The sequence below is a fragment of the Canis aureus genome, chromosome 21 (assembly GCF_053574225.1).
Source record: "Canis aureus isolate CA01 chromosome 21, VMU_Caureus_v.1.0, whole genome shotgun sequence".
NCBI lineage: Eukaryota > Metazoa > Chordata > Mammalia > Carnivora > Canidae > Canis > Canis aureus.
This window is the reverse complement of record NC_135631.1, coordinates 18,793,856-18,814,339: the sequence shown is the minus strand read 5'-3', so window position 1 is coordinate 18,814,339 and position 20,484 is coordinate 18,793,856. Positions and strand designations below refer to the sequence as shown.

The window sequence follows — 20,484 nt, the reverse complement described above, 5'->3', positions numbered from 1 at the left end:
CTATGTCCTTTCAGAAAACATAAGTCTTCTCTTCAGTCTCCTCATGGCTGACTTCATCTCCTGGTTCCTCAGGGTGTAGATCATGGGGTTCAGAACAGGGATGATGACTGTGAAGGTGATGGAGACGGCTCTGTCCATGGGAAGGGCAGTGAAGGGCCGGGCATAGACATAGATGCAGGGCACAAAGTGAAGGGTCACCACAGTGATGTGGGCTGTGCAGGTAGAGATGGCTTTCCTCCTGCCTTCCCCAGTGTGAGACCTCAGCATCATCAAGATGACTGTGTAGGACACAAGAAGAAGGACAAACCACAGGGTAGTGACCAGACCATTGTTGGAAATCATTAAGACTTCAAGAACAAAGGTGTCAGTGCAGGCAAGTTTGAGGACCTGGGGGACATCGCAGTAGAAGCCATCAACAACATTAGGCCCACAGAAGGGGAGGGGCAGCAACAGGGAAATCTGCACGATGGAGTGAACAAAGCCCCCCACCCAGGAGGCCACAATGAGGGCAGTGCATCGCCCCCTACTCATGATGGTCACGTAGTGCAAGGGCTTGGAGATGGCCATGTAGCGGTCAAAGGCCATCACAGAGAGAGAAAAAATGTCTGCCCCACCGAGAAGGTGGAAGAAGAACATCTGAGTGATGCAACCATTGAAGGAGATGGTCTTTGTTCTTGACAGAAGGTCCACAAGGACCTTGGGAGCAGTGATGGAGGAGAAGCAGATGTCCAAGACCGAGAGGTTGCGGAGCAGGAAGTACATGGGGGTATGAAGTCGGGACTCACAGGTCACAGTCACCATGATGGCAACATTTGCTAACACTGTTGTCACATAAACTACAGATAGAAAGAAAAATAAGAGCAAGCTCAGCTCTTGAGACTGGGTAAGTCCACAAAAAATAAATTCAGACACCTTGGAATGATTTCTCAGGGCCATTGGATGGTATTTCTTCCTCCATGTACAGCTTTGAAAGAAACAATAATAGTGCTTGAGGCATTGAAATCAAGCAAAGATTTATCTCTTACATGGAAACTGAACATGCATAAATATATTTTTAATGCTATATCTTATCCTTCATGAACCTGCTGTGTTACCTGGGAAGTCACTCAGTTCTACTTGCTTTAGCTCCTGCATTAGTCCAAAATGTGGTTTGGGCTAGATCATTCATTTCCCTACTGTATTCAGTGGGGCCTTTGGTATCTGTTAAAATCCACTCCTAGGGATCCCTGGGTGGCGCAGCGGTTTGGCGCCTGCCTTTGGCCCAGGGCAAGATCTTGGAGACCCGGGATCGAATCCCACATCAGGCTCCTGGTGCATGGAGCCTGCTTCTCCCTCTGCCTCTCTCTCTCTCTCTCTCTCTCTCTCTGTGTGTGTGACTATCATAAATAAATAAAAATAAAAAAAGTGTTTTTAAAAAAAATTCACCCCTAGATGTTATCAAGGAAGAGAACTAAGGAAGGTTTCGTGGAAGGAGCTGTGGGTTCCCTACACCTCTGTGAGTGGGAGCACCTCTGATTTTATTCTCATTCCAATTTGTTTCTATGCAGTAAAAGCCATTGGAATAAATCACCTCTCATAGGCCTTTCAGTGACCACATGATAGGAATTGATTTGAACAGCGTGTTATAAAAGTTACCGCACACCTCATAACAATTTTTCTTATATCCCTTTGAAATTAGAGGGGAAGGTATTAGCATTCCCACATCAGTTAATACTGAAACTGAAAAACTGAACTCAATAAACACTAAGTCAGTTTTCCAAGATCGTATAGGAAATCAGTGGCACAGGAAACATAACCCAAATCTCCTCTGTCTCTTACTTCTAGGATCTTTCTGCTCTTCCATGCTACCTGCAGCTTCAGAATATATAAATACAAGAATAATTTGTGTTTTTAAAAAGAGATTGTATTCATCTGAGAGAGAGAAAGAGAGAACACAAGTGGTGGGAGAGGCAGAGAGAGAGAGAGAGAGAGAGAGAGAGAGAGAAAAGCAGACTCCCTGCTGAGCTGGGCATGGGGCTCCATCCTAGGACCCAGTAATCATGACCCAAGCCAAAGGCAGATATTTAACCATCTGAGCCACCCATGTACCCCAAGAATAATTTGTATAAGAGAATTTACAGAATTTTCCTATTGTTTTCAAGGGTGTATTTCATCAGCCCCTTCATTTCCTCTCTCCATGGCCAAGGTATTTTAGGCCATTGCCTTTCTATTATCTTTCAAAAATGACATTTTTTTTTTTTTACTTTTTAAAATTTCATTTCATCGATTCCCAGAGGTTGAGGCTTAACACAAAGATGGCAAGGATGGTACTGGAGAGGGTTTTGTTCACAAAGAAGACAGCAAAGTCCAGGCCTGCATCTGCATACATAGAGACAGGGCATGATGTAGAAGCTTACCACAGGGATGTAGGCTATACGGGTACACCCTTCCTATAAAACCTGAGCAGTTTCTGATGAGTTTAGGATTTGCATTTCCTGACAGAGTACAGATCAACACCAAATGGAACAAAGGTAGCTTCCTGCCTTGGTGGCCCATAGGTTCTCTTACTATAGAGTCCTGCTTGGGCAGGGAGTGGGGCAGATCCAATTTAGAGAATTTTCAATTCATTCTGTTTTGCCTGTGGGAGTCAGGAGTGAGCAACCTTTTATTGTTTGAGGGTCGATTTCAAAAAAATAAAGTTCCAGGGAGGCTTAAGTGACATACATAAGGGAATAGAGAGAGCTAGTGCAGTCAGACTATGGCTTTCAGCACAATACACATTCCACCCATGTTGCTTCAATAATTTCTGAGAAGATTTATCATGTTGGTAGGAGTGACAAAGTTAACTCAGAGGAAAAAAGCCATCTTCAGCCTAAGCATCTGTCTGAACCACCATCTAGATGGCCCCCAGATCAAGTTCACCTGGGAAGCACCGTTCTTGGTCTGTGTAGAAACAAGCTTTGTGAGTCTTGAGAAATTAGGTGGTTAAATAAACCCTAAGCATACATTGCATCACCTTTGCTCTGGAGAATATGACTATTTGCCTTATTTCCTGTTTATTCTGTCTCTGTGAGGACAGCAGGTACTGATAGGTAGCATGTTTTATCCAAAAGACTTCTACTGAGCCACTCACATTGCAAGGAACTTGGACACTGTAAAAGCTCTTCTGAAGATTCTACTTTCTTTGCCTTTCCCAGTGAGTCCCCTTCTCTTTGTTCCTAGTTATAACCACTTATCATTTCTCCTTCAATCATTGCAAATTTCCCAACTGGTCTTTCCTTTGGTGTAGTTTTCTCTAATTCATCATGTCTGTTTTTTCCAGAAATGTAATTACAAGTCACAAATGGGACCATGTATTTCTTTTTTTCCTTTTTAAAAATTTAAATTCAATTTGCCAACATATATAGTACATCATTATTTTCAGATGTAGTTTTCAATGATTTGTCATTTGTGTATAACACCCCGTGCTCATCCCATCACATGCCCTCCTTAAAGCCCATCATCCAGTTACCCCATCCTCCTACCCACCTCCCCTTCAGCAACCCTCAGTTTGTTTCCCAGAGTTAAAAATCTCACATGGTTTGTCTTCCTCTCTGTTTTTTGACTGAATGGGGAAAAGCCAGGGACCATATATTCCTTTGTTTAAAAATCTTTAATGGTTCCCTATTATCTACAGAATAAAGATTAAACTCCTCTTCGTATTATCTAGTACCCTGTTTCCTTTGATCCTCTGTTTCAGGTGTTTAAATGTCATGCAAAATTCTTGCTGGCCCACACCTTTGGGTCTGTACATGTTCCTATGGCCCCTCTACCCACCATGCCCTCACCACTCCCAGAACCTCCTACTTACTTACCCAGCTTCACAAACACTGATCTTTCAACACTCAGGTTCAGAGTCTTCTGTGAAAACTTTCCTGACACCCCTTTGGGTGTCATCATTCCCTGCACTGACTTCTCTTCCTGTGCCTATAACAGATTATTCCATTTAATTTCTTACCTGTCTCTCCTTAGTTTTGTATAGTTTCCCCTCATGTTCATCCTGTCTGCTCAGTGTTTAATTCATCCTAACATCACCAAAGCTTTACTTAGTCTGGGGCATGAGTAAGGTGCTCAAAAATGTTTTCCTTATTGTTTTTATTTTTATTTTTAAAAAGATTTTATTTATTTGAGAGAGAGAGAGAGCACAAGGAGGGGGAGGCAGACTTTCCACTGAGTATGGAGCATGGGGAATATTAAAAATAGTGAAAGGGAATAAAGAGGAAAGGAGAGAAAATGAGTGGGAAATATCAGAGAGGGAGACAGAACATGGGAGACTCCTAACTCTGGGAAACGAACAAGGGGTAGTGGAAGGGGAGTTGGGCAGGGGGACGGGGTGACTGGGTGATGGGCACTGAGGGGGGCACTTGACAGGATGAGCACTGGGTGTTATACTATATGTTGGCAAATTGAACTCCAATAGAAAAAAAAAAAGACCTTGGCAGAATGTAAAATGCTACTCAGTAGAAGAACAGCTTCTCTTTGAACCAATTAGATTGTTTGTATTTCCATGAACTTGTGTGGATTAACCAAGTGGACTAGAGGTTTCAGGGCTAAGTCATCGGGTTTGAGAATAAAGCTGGCTCTGGATCAAAGGCAAAAGAGACCCAGTGAATCAGGGGCAGTGTATGGATATGGGGCTGCCTTGAAAACCTCTATAGTTTTGAAGGGAATTTTGGGCATTTTAAAGTCATATTTTTTTTTTGGCGCCAGTCATTCAAGTATCTTCCTTCAGCTCAGGTCATGATTCTAGGGTCCTGGGATAGAGGGGGTTGAGTCCCCCATCAGGCTTCTTGGTCAGTGGGGAGCCTGCCTTTCCCTCTCTTGCTGCTCCTTCTGCTTGTGCTCTCTCTTTTTGTCAAATAAATAAAATATTTTTAAAAAATCGTGTTTTTTTTTAAGGAAGCACCCATCTTGTGGGAAAATGCTCTGTGACCCCCATGGACAGACCCTAAGCTGGAACAAAATCTCCTTAAATGCAATTCGGTTATTCCACCAAATACAAGATGCTTTCTCTTTAAGCATGCAGACCCATGTGTGTGTGACCCCTTACTAGAAAGACATTCCTCCTTTCCCAATATTTAACATCCACTTCATTTTCTCTCACCAAAGAGAGCTATTTTTGCAGTGTCTTATACACCAGGTACATTGTTCTTGTTTATCCTATTCGTGCATAATCCACAATGTCTCACACTGGCAGTTCCATGTCCTTACCTAAGCCTTCAGTATCCAGCCAGGAATTCGCACCTCTAAGACTGGGTGGGTGGCTGTCAGCATATATGAAGCTGGGGAACCATCATGTTCTTCTCAAGATGAATTGCACTAGTCTTCAAGGTCTTCTCTTCCACCTTCACAGTGGAAAGGGAAGACTCAGGGAGTCATGTCACCACAGCTCTTCTGTTTGCCCCAATGTGTCCCTTACACATGCACTAGTCCCTCAGGCCCAAGCCAAATATGAGAAAGGGAATTTTATTGGTGTGGAAAGAGAATGGACCTTCTCCAATCATGTTGGAGTTCCAGTGGGAGTTATTAAACAGTTCCCAAGTCATTACTGCATGCAAGTCCACACATTTGCACACTCACACACACACACACATACGTGTGTGCACACACACACATGCCCACGTTTCTGTGCTTTTCAAATTCTTGTAAAATCCCAGAAGGCATGAATCTATCTGTTCTGTGATTTTCTGAGATTTAGGGGAACATATATATATATTTTTATTTAGGGGAACATATTAATAGAAACATCTAATGTCGTATGATCCTTCATTCTCAAAGTGAGCAACAGTCCCAAAGGAACAAAAACTGGTCTGTGGGGGCCCAAAAAACTTAGATATTACAGTGCTGTGTGGCCCTTCAAAGAGCCTCAGTACAGGGATGCCTGGGTGGCTCAGTGGTTCGGCACCTGCCTTTGGCTCGGATCATGATCCTGGGATCTGGGATCGAGTCCTGCATTGGGCTCCCTGCAGGGAGCCTGCTTCTCCTTCTGCCTGTGTCTCTGCCTCTCTCTCTCAGTCTGTGCCTCTCATGAATAAATAAATAAATCTTTAAAACAAGACAAAGAACCTCAGTATATAAAAAGATATACAGGATATCTTTGGTATTAAATTTTCTTGTGGGAGAGCAATTAGGAAAAATATCTAAGACACCTAACTCTGGGAAATGAACAAAGGGTAGTGCAAGGGGAGGTGGGGGGGGGTTGGGGTGACTGGGTGATGGGCATTGAGGGGGGCACTTGGCGGGATGAGCACTGGGTGTTATGCTATATGTTGGCAAATTGAACTCCAATAAAAAATTAAAAAAAATAAAGATAAAAAAACTTTAAAAAATATCTAATAAAGTTCCTTGGAGGGGGGCAATCATTTTTAAAAATTTGAGAAGTATTGGTGTATAATTAAAGTCTTGGTCTAGCCTCTTCCCATAAGTGGCCTGAAGTGATCTCTGAAAATGGCTTACTATTCACTCGAGCCAGAAAACCTTACAAAAATCATGCAAATCGTCATGTTCACCTTAAGAACACACATGAAGGGATCTCTGGGTGACTCAGCCATTTAGACCCTGCCTTTGGCCCAGGGTGTGATCCTGGAGTCCTGGGATTGAGTCCCGCGTCTGGCTCCCTGCATGGAGCCTGCTTCTCCCTCTGCCAATGTCTCTGCCTCTCTTTCTGTGTCTCTCATGAATAAATACATAAAATCTTAAAAAAAAAAGAACACACATAAAACTATGCAGGCCATCAAGGGTATGCATATCTGAAAAGCCACCAAGTATCTGAAAGATGTCACTTTGCAGAACCATCGTGTGCCATTCTGTTGCTATAATAGTAACAGTAGAGTTGGTAGGTACATCCAGGCCAAACAGTAGGCCAAAAAGAGAGCTGAATTTTTACTGCATGTGCTTAAAAATGCAAAGAGTGATGCTGAACTTAAGGGTTTAGATGTGGGTTCTCTGGTCATTGAGTGCAATCCAGGTGAACAAATGACCCAAGATGCGGTGTAAAACTCACAAGGCTTATGGTCAGATTAACCCATATGAGCGCTCTCCCTGACATAGGAATGATCTTTACTGATAAGAGCATGTTGTTCCTAAAACAGAAGAGGGGTTGCATAGAAGAAAAAGATATCTTGGAAGAAACTAAAGAAAAAAAAAAAAACACCTTATGGTCCAGCAGTAAATTCTGCATAAAGTAAAAACAAATAGAAGTTAAAAAAAGTCTTGGCCTAATGTTTCTGTCTTGTAGGATGTAGAGAAGATCATAGACATGTGCCACTTACCAGGACATTTTAATGCATCATAACAATTTGCAAAACATGGTTTTGTACGTTGCAATTTCTTGAGCTTCTTTACTAATTGTCTGATTTTTGAATGACTATTGCAGGCTGAAAGGTAGAATTTGATCTGAGCATAAGGAATAGAGGGTTATTTATTGTCTTTCTACATATTAAATTCCTTGAACTCTTTCTCTTAGGAGAGAGGTGTTTTACAACACAGACCCAGTGGCTATTCCTAAATGACCCTGCACACAATAGATTTGTACATGAAATGGGTCTTGAGTCTGTATTGTATTTCCTCGGTATTTTCATTGTTGCTGTTCTAAGCAACTTCTCTTGAATTGTCAGGCATTCAAAGACAAAAACTGTAAATTTGCTTTCCAGCTATAAAAACACTGAGGGTGAAATGGGGAGAGAAAGGAGGGAAGAAGAAAGTTCAGGTTAACATAAAATAAATTACCTTTGTGGATTTTGTACAGACATATCCCCAAACCATGCAAGCACTTTTGAGGTTAATTTCAGTGGGAAGATCAGTAAAATGGGCCTGAGAAGAGAAAATTCTTGGTCTATGTGTAGATTTGCCCATGTATGTATCTGACCAAACATAACTTAAAGCATTTCTTCTCTTTTCACTAGTTGGTGAAATATATTGAAGATTCTGTATTCAAAATATTAAATCAAGAAGTGATTTTAATAATTAAATGGAAATACAGGGTCACTAGAGAGAACACGTATGAAATAAACACATCCATAATCTTCATATATTCATATTTAGGATTAGAGGGATAGACAATAGGGAATGTGGATTGTATGCCCTATTCACTCCATGAGCAGTGCTAATCTTCAGAACGAGCATCCTCTCCACACTTATCATTCTCCATTGTCATGACAACCTTGTGAACAGACAAGATCATTTCCATATTGCAGGTGGTAAAAGTAAGGTAAAATATGTTGGCATGAGAATCACAGATTACACCAAAATGGCATTAGGTAATTGATTTCCATCTTCTACCCCCTGCTTCTCCCAAGTTCACAAGCCCAATAGCTCATTTTCAATCTCATCTCTTCCTTTTGTTGTTAGATTCCTGCTAAGAGTTGAGAGGCTATGAGGATATACAGAAATGACTGGTGAGAGAGCTGGTGGTCTGTTGCCTCAGGATAGCAGTTTGAGGAAACCAGATCATAGATTTCCAGTCTCCATGTGAGTGCTCACTCCCGCTAACTGCTCTCAGAAGGTCCAAGCCTTCTCTGCAGTCTTTTCATGGCTGACTTCATCTCCTGGTTCCTCAGTGTATAGATCATGGGGTTCAGCATGGGGGTAATGACTGTGTTATTGATGGATACAACTGTGTCCATGGGCAGCGTGATGAAGGGCCGGCAGTAGATGTAGACGCAAGGCACGAAGTGCAGGGTCACCACGAAGATATGGGAAGTGCAGGTGGACAGGGCCTTGTTCCGCCCCTCCCCAGAGTGAGATCTCAGCATCACCAGAATGACAGTGTAGGAGCCCAGGAGCAGGAGGAACCACAGCAGGGTCACCAGCCCATTGTTAGAGATCATGAGAAGCTCCAGGGCAAAGGTGTTGGTACAGGCCAGCTTAATCACTTGGGGCACATCACAGTAGAAGGCATCCAGGATGTTGGGGCCACAGAAAGGGAGTGGAAGCATGAGAGTTACCTGGACAATTGAGTGCAAACCACCACCCACCCAGGAAGCCACCACCAAGCCCACCCACGTCTCTCTCCTCATAATGGTCACATAATGCAGGGGTTTGGCGATTGCAAGGTACCTGTCATAGGCCATCACAGAGAGGAAGAAAATGTCTGCCCCACCAGCGAAGTGGAAGAAGAAGATCTGTGCCATGCAGCCATTGTAGGAGATGGTTTTTCTCTCTGATAACAGATCCACCAGGAACTTGGGAACAGTGACAGATGAAAAGACAATGTCCAGGACTGATTTGTTCCGCAGCAGAAAGTACATGGGAGAGTGGAGGTGGGACTCACAGGTGATGGTCACCACAATGAGGACATTGCCCAGCACAGTTGCTACATATACAGCAAGGAAGACCACAAACAAGAACAATTCTAGCTCGTGGAAGTGAGTGAGTTTCAGAAAGACAAATTCCTTCACATTGGTGTGGTTGCTCTGGCCCATGGTGCAGATCACCCTCCTCCAGGTCTACCTTGGGAAAAGGTATGTTAGGGTTAGGAGCACAGTGTCATGAGGCAACAGCATCATTTACTGTATATTCTTATAAGGCTCTTTCAAGCACCCAGATCATCATGACCACTCAGAAAAACTGGGCTAAGGTCTCCCCTTTTGTGGCCTGGAAATTCTTTATCCTGATAACTCTTCGATCCTATTGGAAATACTCTGAGTGGACAGCAAGAGCCATCATACTCCAATGCCTTTCCTCTGACAAGACGGAGATGGCAGGACTAGGGTCATTTGACTAATGGCTTGCCTTCTGTCCTGCAAGAGTAACTTCCTCACATGTATGCAGAGCTTTATACTTTACCAAAGGCTTTCACCTGCAACAGCTCATATTGATTTTTATTCTCATGATGTCTCTGTGGGGTCCAGAGAGTGGTTACGATCACCTCCATGTTACATACAGGAAGCTGAAGCTTCAAGCGGTTCATGTCTAGCCCACATTTGCACAATTGCAAAGTTAGTCAGTGGCAAATCAAGGATTCAAATCCAAATAATTTTTCAGACTTGACAAAGATCAAATGTTAGTTGGGCTCCTCCAAGCCCTCGACCTCGACTTTCTGTCTTTTCAACGAGCCCTCGACCTCGGCTTTCTGTCTTTTCAACGAGGCCTTGACCTCGGCTTTCTGTCTTTCCTTGCTAAGAATCCTGCTACATCATTTTAACAAGAAGCCCAGAAGCTCCCACTCTTGGTGTCTGATCAAATGTGTCATCCCAGACCCTTAATATCTAACTCCTTGTATCTAAATCCTTGGCTTATCTTTGCAAGAGTCCTGTTAGGCCAGTTTAGCAAGAATTCTTTGGCCTTGATGTGTCCCCTTAGCAATGTTCCCTCACTCTGCTCATTGGCTATAAATCCCAACCTGTCCTTGTTGTATTTGGAGTTAAGCTTTTTATTTTATTTTATTTATTTATTCATGACAGAGAGAGAGAGAGAGAGAGAGAGAGGCAGAGACATAGGCACAGGGAGAGAGAGAGAGAGAAGCAAGCCCCATGCAGGGAGCCCAACGTGGGAGTCGGTCCCGGGTCTCCAAGATCACACCCTGGGCAGAAGGCAGCACCAAACCGCTGGGGCACTGGGGCTGCCCTGGAGTTAAGCTTAATCTCTCTCCTCTATTGCAATAGTTTTGACCCCTGCTGGAATAGTCTTGAATAAAATTTGTCTTGCCATTTTAAACAAGTGTCCAGTGAATAATTTTTGTTTAACAGACTCCAGAGGTTTCCCCCTGTACCATTTCTTCCAGACCAGAGAGTCTGGAACTTACTTTGATTTTTCAGAATTATAGTGGATAGATAAGGCTTAAGCAGTTAATTATATAGTGTGACTATTTAATCTCCTTTCCTTCTTTAAAGGAAAAGAAGAATCAGCCCCTCATAGTACCCTTTCTTGCACTTAGAGACACTTGGACCTCACTGGGCCCACAGGGCTCTTGATAGAGTATAGAGCTGCAGTCATTGTTCAGAGCACATTCAGGTGTCACAGACAAGCTGATTATTAAAATTTCAGAGGTGACAACCCAAAACTCCTCACTTTAGGGGTGAACAGAGAAGATTGTTTATTTTTCAAGAACCAGCCTGACTTGGTGAAACATGGAGAATTTTTTTTTTTTAATATTCAAATACTTTTGTGGGGTTTGTTATTTTTTTTTTGTTTGTCGTGAAAACACTTAGGATCTACTCTTTTAACAAATTTCAAGTATACATTTTAACTGTAGTCGCCATGCTGTACATTAGATCTCCAGAACTTAATCATCTTGCATAAATCAAACATTGTGTTCCTTGACCAACATTTCCTGTCTCCCACTCCCCCCAGCCCCTAGCAACCACCATTCTACTCTCTGCTTCTATGAGTAGAGCACATTATGCTGAGTGAAATAAGCCAGACACAGAAAGACAAATACTGCATGATCTCACTTATATGTGGATTCTAAAATAGAATATAAGATCCCTTGTATTCTTTTCATTAGAACCATTTAATTCCTGTTGAAGTGAGGTTTTTTTTTAAAGTTTTTTTTTTTTAATATAATCCGATTGGAATCCTATGTATGCCAGCATCCAGGAACAGCATGTTACCTAAAACTGGCACTCTGGAGTTTTTTACTGCCACCTAACAAATAGCAGAGAGCCTTGCAAATGATATTCTGTATTCAGAAGTATGTTTTTGTCTTTAACAAGGATGTCTACAAAGAAGAGCCCTCCTTAGGATGGTATCAAGGACAGGATCTGTTCAGGGTCCCCCATGTGAGACCACAAGGGAAACATCTGTCCTGGACCCCAGTGTAAGGGAGAGCTCCCCTGGGAAACCAGTGAGATTCTTCTTCCTAGACAATGAAGACTTTGTACTGGGCCATTTTCCCCTTGCCATGTCTTCCATACACTCGAAACATATAGATGGCTTAATTTCCTATGCCATACTTTTTCAAATGTAGTCTCTTAACAGCTTCTTATTTACATTTTATTTTTTTATCATGTGTGTTTCTTTTTGTGGCTGTAAGATCTCCCTAATCCTTTATAGAATGCAATGGGTAAATACATTGACTGCTAAGGTAGAGGATGGGTTTTGTAGGTATATGGCAATCAGGCAGGTTGAGAATAACCATTGGCCATGAGGGCTAGACTGACTTGGGAGTAGCTAGCCAGGCAAGCATAGCATCTTGGGAGACATGGGTTGGAGAGGGAATATGGAAACTAGGGGTCGGTGTGTGGCATTGGGAGTCAGGCTTGTAGAATATATATGAATAAAAGGTCACAAAGGTAATATACTGACCTCTTCAGTTTACCTAGTTGGGCCCCAATTATTTTTATATAATGCTGCTCTTAACATTTTGTAAAAGCATTTTTTGAGTGCATCTGTAAGTCCAGAGATGGACTTACTAGGTCAGATGATATGTTAGTTTTTTAGTTTTAGCTGATGAGTAAGGTATTGTAAAGAAGCAGCCTAATTTTAGTTGTGTTTGAATGCTTGATTTCTTTATCTTTTTGTTTGATTTCTTTTTTGGAGGTAGATGCTATGAGCTGAAATAAATTATATTACTTTTAAATTCTCATGGGAATAGAAGACTGAAGATTTTGTCTTCCATTAATATAGATTTTGTCTTCTAGTAATATAAATATCAAAAAATAATTAATACATTAGAATGAAGTTTAAATGTTTTGATAATTTTAGGGATAGAGAACTTTGTAAGCATGACACCAAAGATGATTAGATTTGACTGAAAGAAATAGGAACCATTTATGTTTCAAAAGTGTTAAAAATAAATGAAAAACCAGTCACTTTTGTTTCTGTATAAGCCCTTCGAATGACAATTCACATGAAAAGCTCATCGTAAACTTCAAAGCACTAGGTATTAGTATCACTATAATGTTCATTGCATTATGTAATTGTGTTTCTCTCCCTGCATCTAGCTAGTTTTTAATCTCTTTTTTAGAGAAAGATTGTGCCAATTATTTTATATATATTGTAGGTGCTCAGTGATGTTTATGGAATGAGTTTTAGTGAAAAAAATCACCTCTAATTTGAATGTGTCTTGAGAAGCCTACTATTTTACCTAAGAGGCTAGAGATATTAATCAGCCCAAGGCTTTTAGCTGTAACAAGCAGGTACTACAAGAATGGCACATGGATATGACACCTTTCAGGAACTGAAGACTGAACACTATTGAAATCCTAAAATTGTGTGTAGGCTAAGCTAGGTTGCCTACCATTGTGTCTTCAGGTACTCTCACCTACCTTTGCGTTAGAAAGAGGAGTCTGTCAGTTGCCCCATCTCCACTGCTCTGCTCCTCTTTTCCCAAATGCATTCACAGTCCACACTGCTTCCTTAGACACTGAGTTGGAAGTCTCAAATAATAATCAGCATAGGGAATAGTGTCAGGTATTTGTAGGAAACACAATTTTCAATGGGGGAGCTGGCAGTTGCAGATGCAACGGGAGTTATTAAAAAGTTACTAAGCAACATGTGGGATTTTTCCATCTGTCTTTCTGTTCTTGCTTTCTAGTTCAATTCCACTGTGGTCCGAGAGATTACCTTAATGACCTGTGAAGGTGTGATTGTGGCCCAGAATATGATCTATCCTGGTGTTTGTTTGTTTGTTTTTTGTATTATAGGTTGGAAATTTATTTTTTTTAATTTATTTTTTATTGGTGTTCAATTTACTAACATACAGAATAACCCCCAGTGCCCGTCACCCATTCACTCCCACCCCCCGCCCTCCTCCCCTTCTACCACCCCTAGTTCGTTTCCCAGAGTTAGCAGTCTTTACGTTCTGTCTCCCTTTCTGATATTTCCCACACATTTCTTCTCCCTTCCCTTATATTCCCTTTCACTATTATTTATATTCCCCAAATGAATGAGAACATATAATGTTTGTCCTTCTCCGACTGACTTACTTCACTCAGCATAATACCCTCCAGTTCCATCCACGTTGAAGCAAATGGTGGGTATTTGTCATTTCTAATAGCTGAGTAATATTCCATTGTATACATAAACCACATCTTCTTTATCTATTCATCTTTCGTTGGACACCGAGCAAAAACAGACACATAGATCAGTGGAACAGAATAGAGAATCCAGAAGTGGACCCTGAACTTTATGGTCAACTAATATTCGATAAAGGAGGAAAGACTATCCATTAGAAGAAAGACGGTCTCTTCAATAAGTGGTGCTGGGAAAATTGGACATCCACATGCAGAAGAATGAAACTAGACCACTCTCTTGCACCATACACAAAGATAAACTCAAAATGGATGAAAGATCTAAATGTGAGACAAGATTCCATCAAAATCCTAGAGAAGAACACAGGCAACACCCTTTTTGAACTCGGCCATAGTAACTTCTTGCAAGATACATCCACGAAGGCAAAAGAAACAAAAGCAAAAATGAACTATTGGGACTTCATCAAGATAAGAAGCTTTTGCACAGCAAAGGATACAGTCAACAAAACTCAAAGACAACCTACAGAATGTTTTTTACACATGTAAGTGAAATCATATGGTATTTGTCTAAGTCTGACTTATTTCACTTAGTCCATCCATGTTGATACAAATGCCAAGATCTTATCCTTGTTAATAGCTGTATATTACTCCAGGGTGCATTTGGGTCTGTGTATGTGTCACCTCTTCTTTGTCCATTCATCTATTATGGATACTTGGGTTGCTTCCATATCTTAGCTATTGTAAATAATGCTGCATTAAACATAGGGTGTATGTTTTTTAATTAGTGTTTTCATTTTCTTTGGGTAAATATGTAGTAATGAAATTACTGGATCAAATGGTAGTTCTCTTTTTAACTTTTTGAGGAACCTCCATGCTCTTTTCCACAGTGGCTGCACCAATTTACATTTCTACCAACAGTGCATGAAGGTTCCTTTTCTCATGGGGCTGTTGAAACTCCTGTTTCAGAGGAAGTATATAAAGTTTAAAACAAAGTTCCAGGCACCAAGCAAGCACTTTTTTAGAGGGGTGTATTACCAATGGTGACTCATGGGCATGGATGGAGTATATGTCATGGACTTCAGGTTGACATATGCTAAATGCAAAAAAACTGAGTCCCCTATGAGACATATGCAAGTTCAGAGGGAGGTGGTTGTAGAGGTGGTTTTAGGGATTTAGTCTTCTTGAGATTAAAGCATCAATAAAGGGGCTCTTTTTGGTCATTCTTGTATCATGTCTTTAAAAATTCAGTTTAGAGAGTAGCCTTGAGAAAGAACATTCACAGTTTAAGGGTAGGATTTCTTAGCACCATTAATTCTATTTTATATTTGATAGGTTGACAGCAGAAGGAGAGGAAGAGGGATATACTACCCTGAATGTTACTTTACAAACAAATTAGAATGATTTATCATCAGGGATTTTTGACATAATGGGAATCCCTGAACTCTTACTGTAAAGGTATAGAGACTCTCTGAACTTAGAAGAGAGGATATTCTTTTCTTGAGACAGCGGGGAAAGTCCCTGCTCTCACCATAAAACAGAGAATTCAGTCTGCACCCAGAACCACACAGAAGATGGAAACCTAACATAAATTACACAAATTACATATATTATATAATTTAATTCCCACACTTATTGTGCCAAATAGATGTGAAATTAAATATTAATCACTTTTAAATTAGGAGCATCCCCTTGGTAGACTTAGAGAAGGAGTTTGTGACAGCACAAGTGATATCCATAAATTGTCAGTCAGCATCTTGTGGCTCTGGGATTGGAACCTTGGTCATCTGAAAAATACCCACCTGGCAGATTATTGTGGTGATTACATAAAACAGCAACTGTGCTGTCTAGCACAACACTCCATGAATAATAGGTAAACATTAATTCCTTTATGTATTCTGTAGGGGAATGTGGGAGACATCTTGGGCATTGCTCATTCTCCAATTAGATGACAACATCAGAACTAATAACACACATTTTATCTCACTGATTAAGCCCTTGCCAGTTTCAAATGTCTTAAAATTTGTGGCTTGACCATTTGGATCAACCATTTTGGTTTGACAGGTGTCCTGATGGCTATGTCCATATCAGTGTAAGCAACCAGCCCTGCATCAGGCTGGGGTTTGTGTACTTTATCTGGGGTGTGCCTTCTTCTGGTCCAGAGCTCGTCCTCCTATCCAGGTGCTTAGAGCTTTCTGCTTTCTCTCTCAGGTCCTTGCTGTCCACAGTCTACCAAACTCACAGAGTAAAGTAACTCTATTAAAAACTCATGCTCCTGCCAGTCTATTGTCTAAGTACTTTATACTTTGCTTGATTCTGCTTTGCATACAGTCTAATCAGGCCATATAGTTCCTTCTCGTCCTCGGGTTGCTACTCTCTAATGAAGCTACAAGACCTTGAAGCTGGCTTATTCTAAATCCATCCTTCTGGGCCCAGAAGGCTGTGTTTATGGGAAAACACTAGATTTGACAAGACAGAGGGAGATGGGAGAGAAACTGTAACCTTTAAGAAACTATTTTCCAGTGCCTGTTAACACCTGCAGCTTTGGACAGTAGAGAAGGGGTTTTCAAAGTCCAAGTTCCAAGGTTGGGGGTGCATAGACGGTTCACTATATCCCTGTAGATGAATCACTACAGTTACCCCTGAGTATCTCTGTGAAGAAAGGCTTTGCAGAATCTAAAATCCATGGTTTCACGAATTCATCACTCTCTTGGGTATAGAGGACACATTCTTACTTATGTTTTCTAAAAGCAGAAATGATTAATCTCCATCCCAGTGGTCAGGCCCTCAGATTTCCCTGAGTTGATCAATCTTGGGATTTTCCTTTGTGGTCCATGAGGAATACACACAGGAGGGTCTGAAAGACCCAGCACAGGATCAATACCTGATCATAGAAATCCCTGCCCTTCCCACCTCCAAACAACCTGTCAGCATACAGAATCTTGTAAGCATTGAGTTTCTATGGTTTGCTAAGTGTCAGGCTGGGCATTTTGTGTATGTTAAGATATTAAATCCTGCAAACCACCCATTTACAGATGACTTGATAGACACTGACACAAATTAAAAGGACACTTTGCACAACAATCCTCACATCATGAGGCCATATTCTCTTCATGGCATACATTACGAACTTTCCTTCAGGTGGCGTAGCACAAAACACATGGGCTTTCCCTAGAATATTTTGGTTTGTGCACTATTTAGGGCAGGAGTGGAGAATATCTTTTCTATGAAGGAAATACATGCATATAAAAAGCAATAGAAGATGACTGACTTGTAAGAAAAGCAACTTACTAGTTAAATATACATTAAGAATCCCACCATTTGCTTCAACGTGGATGGAACTGGAGGGTATTATGCTGAGCGAAATAAGTCAATCGGAGAAGGACAAACATTATATGGTCTCATTCATTTGGGGAACATAAATAATAGGGAAAGGGAATAGAAGGGAAGGGAGAAGAAATGGGTAGAATGGGTAGGAAATATCAGAAAGGGAGATAGAACATGAAAGACTCCTAACTCTGGGAAACGAACTAGGGGTGGTGGAAGGGGAGGAGGGCGGGGGTGGGGGTGGGGGTGAATGGGTGACGGACACTGAGGGGGGCACTTGGCGGGATGAGCACTGGGTGTTATTCTGTATGTTGGCAAATTGAACACCAATAAAAAATAAATTTGTTATTTAAAAAAAGAATTTAATTTAACAAACTGGGGATCCCTGGGTGGCGCAGCGGTTTGGCGCCTGCCCTTGGCCCAGGGCGCGATCCTGGAGACTCGGGATCGAATCCCACGTCAGGCTCCCGGTGCATGGAGCCTGCTTCTCCCTCTGCCTATGTCTCTGCCTCTCTCTCTCTCTGTGACTATCATAAATAAATAAAAATTAAAAAAATAATTTAACAAACTGCTTATTTATAATAAATAAATATTTAATTTTAATTTGATGTAAATTTTAAGTTAACATAATATAAAGATTTAATTCACTTACTTCAGAAACAGAGTATGGAATTGAACGTTTATTAAATAGGTAAAATAAATAGTAAAAAGATGCAGAGAAGTGGATTCTTAATTCCTGTTACAGCCAAGGATTAATGGGAAGGAAGATGCCTAGATTAGGTAGTAAGTATGATTTTCAAGAACTACAAGGTTGTTTCAACTTTTGCTATCACCCACAGCACTGTGATGGACACACTTGGATATATGTGCACATCTTAGAATACATTCCTAGAAAGACAATAGGGTGAAAGCATGTACATTTTAATGATTTTTTGATACATGTTGCCAAACTTTAGAAAGGCAGTGCAATTTGTATTTTCACCAACTGTATATGAGAGGGCCTATTTTCCTGAACTTTTGTTAGCATTCAGTATTATGGTGACTTTTAAATTTTTGCCTTTCTAATAAAAAAAATCTTCATGGCTACACTTTTATTTCTTTGAATATTAGTACAGTTGAGTATTTCCTCATCAAATTATTAACCATTTGCATTTCTCCTTTCATGAGTTGCTTGCCCATTACTATGCCCATTTTTTTCTATTGGTTTGTCTTTTTCTAATTTTGTTTGTAAGAGACATTTATATAAATTATTGTGTACTATATATGGTGTGCATATTTTCCCCAGTTAAACTTATGTCCTTTAACTTTCTTTATGTTTTGTTTGTCATACAGATTTTAACACTATTGTAGTCAAATCTGACCTTTTTTCTTTTATGGTTTGCTTTTAGCGTTAAGTTTAGAAAGATTTTTTTTCTATTCCAAGTCTTCATATATATTTATCTATATTTTCTAACTGCCATGTAGCATTTTAACTTTTATTTCTTTGAAAATATTTATTTATTTATTTATTTATTTATTTATTTATTTATTATTATTTTTTAGAAAGGAAGAGGGAGGGAAGAGAAGGATGGGGCAGAGAGAGAGAGAGAGAGAAAGAGAAAGAATCTTAAGGAGACTCCACATTCACTATAAGGCTCAATCTCATGACCCTGAGATCATGACTTGAGCCAAAATCAAGAGTCAGATGTTTAACTGACTGAGCCACCCAAGTGCCCAGCATTTTAACTTTTAAAAAGCATGTAATTCAGGACACCTGGGTGGCTAAGTGGTTGGGAGTCTGCCTTTGGTTCAGTTCCTGATCCTAGGGCCCTCAGATCAAGTCCTGCATCGGACTCCCTGCAGGGAGCCTGCTTCTCCCTCTGACTATGTCTCTGTGTCTCTCATGAATAAATTAAAAAAATAAAAAATAAGATGAAAAGCATATAATTCTTCACTTCTTTGCAACTTGGTTTATTTTGTGTAGTACATGTGTATTTGAAACTAGAAAGAGTAAAATGTTTTGAATTTTGAAGCTAGGATAACATGTTTTGAAACTAGAAAAAGTAAAAATTTAAAGGTGGAATCTTTAATCTCTGCCTTAAGTCTTAAAAAATAGGTTACGTAATGTTTAATATGTTCTAGAAAGTGTTTCTGGCAAAATTGAGTTTGTAAATATTTTATAAAATTCTTTTATACTTCAACCAAGTTAAATTAGCTTTTCATTTCTAAGGGGAAAGAACATTTTAGAGATGGAAGATTTCTGAGTGAGAGGGAGAAAGTTGGTCTTCAGAGTATTTTGTTCTGTAAACAGTGGATTCGTGTTGTGATCCAATGGTCTCTTTTCCCTTTTGTCTATAGTTAGAGAGAAAGGAGGCAGGGAAGGATAAAAACCCTCAGAGTAGGTTCACACTTGCTTTTAGGCACAAAGTGGGTTAGATTTCTCAGACTAGGGAAATGGGTGCTTTCATACCTGTTTGAAGATGGAAGCCCATTCAAGTCAGGAATATGGTAACACATCTCTCACTGCAATTAAGCAGTTTTGCATGAGTTTAATAAATTATGCGTAGAGAGAGCAAAGATAGAAAATAATTGAGAGTTGATGTATAGGGTGTTTTATTTGTGCTGATGCTCTGGTGTTTGCTTTCCACCCTAGCTCTGGTTGTTTATTATACTTATGATAATTAGTACTACCAAAGTTTCACATTGTTATGAGTAGCAGTTGAATTAAAAACTCTCTTATTATTTTTTTTAAGAGTAATAGGTGGGAAAAAGGGTCTAATTTTGTTTGGTCTCTCTTTCATTGAAACAAATCTACAAGACACCTTGTTAGCCATACCACAAGGCAATAATATAAGCACTATACTCAGCAAAAGCCAAAATTACTGTCAACAGTGAATTATTCATTTATTAAGAGAATATTTATTCCGTGTCTACTATATGCTAGACATTGTGTTAGATTCTGGGAGAACAACAGTGAACAGGGATCAGTCTCTGTCCTCAAGAAAAAGGAAGGATCTGGGTTGAATTTATACTAACTTACAGAACTGTGAGATAATAAATTTATACTGTTTTAAGCCACTTAGTTATGGTAATTTGTTTATAGTAGTGATAGTAATCTAATACACTCAGATTCCTCAGATCAGATTATATAGAGGCCATATTTTATTCTGCTTACAAGGAAAACTCCCTCACAGGGTTAGGTGGAGGTCTATGATATACGAACTGAGATGGGTTGGCAAATAAGGCAGAT

At 40.3% G+C, this 20,484-nt stretch overlaps 2 protein-coding genes across 2 annotated transcripts; both read right to left on the bottom strand.

The window, feature by feature from the left end:
* LOC144293416 (olfactory receptor 4D9-like) lies at positions 1-936 on the bottom strand. Its single transcript, XM_077864501.1, has one exon. It carries the CDS (start codon positions 934-936, stop codon positions 1-3), a length of 936 nt encoding a protein of 311 aa, XP_077720627.1.
* A 7,568-nt stretch (positions 937-8,504) lies between these two features.
* On the bottom strand, positions 8,505-9,440 carry OR4D6 (olfactory receptor family 4 subfamily D member 6). The gene has a single exon (XM_077864500.1). It carries the CDS (start codon positions 9,438-9,440, stop codon positions 8,505-8,507), a length of 936 nt encoding a protein of 311 aa, XP_077720626.1.
* Between the last annotated feature and the right edge of the window lie 11,044 nt (positions 9,441-20,484).

Bases quoted from the DNA above. Each gene is read 5' to 3' on its own strand.
- OR4D6 (XM_077864500.1), bottom strand. From the start codon at position 9,440: ATGGGCCAGAGCAACCACACCAATGTGAAGGAATTTGTCTTTCTGAAA.
- LOC144293416 (XM_077864501.1), bottom strand. From the start codon at position 936: ATGGCCCTGAGAAATCATTCCAAGGTGTCTGAATTTATTTTTTGTGGA.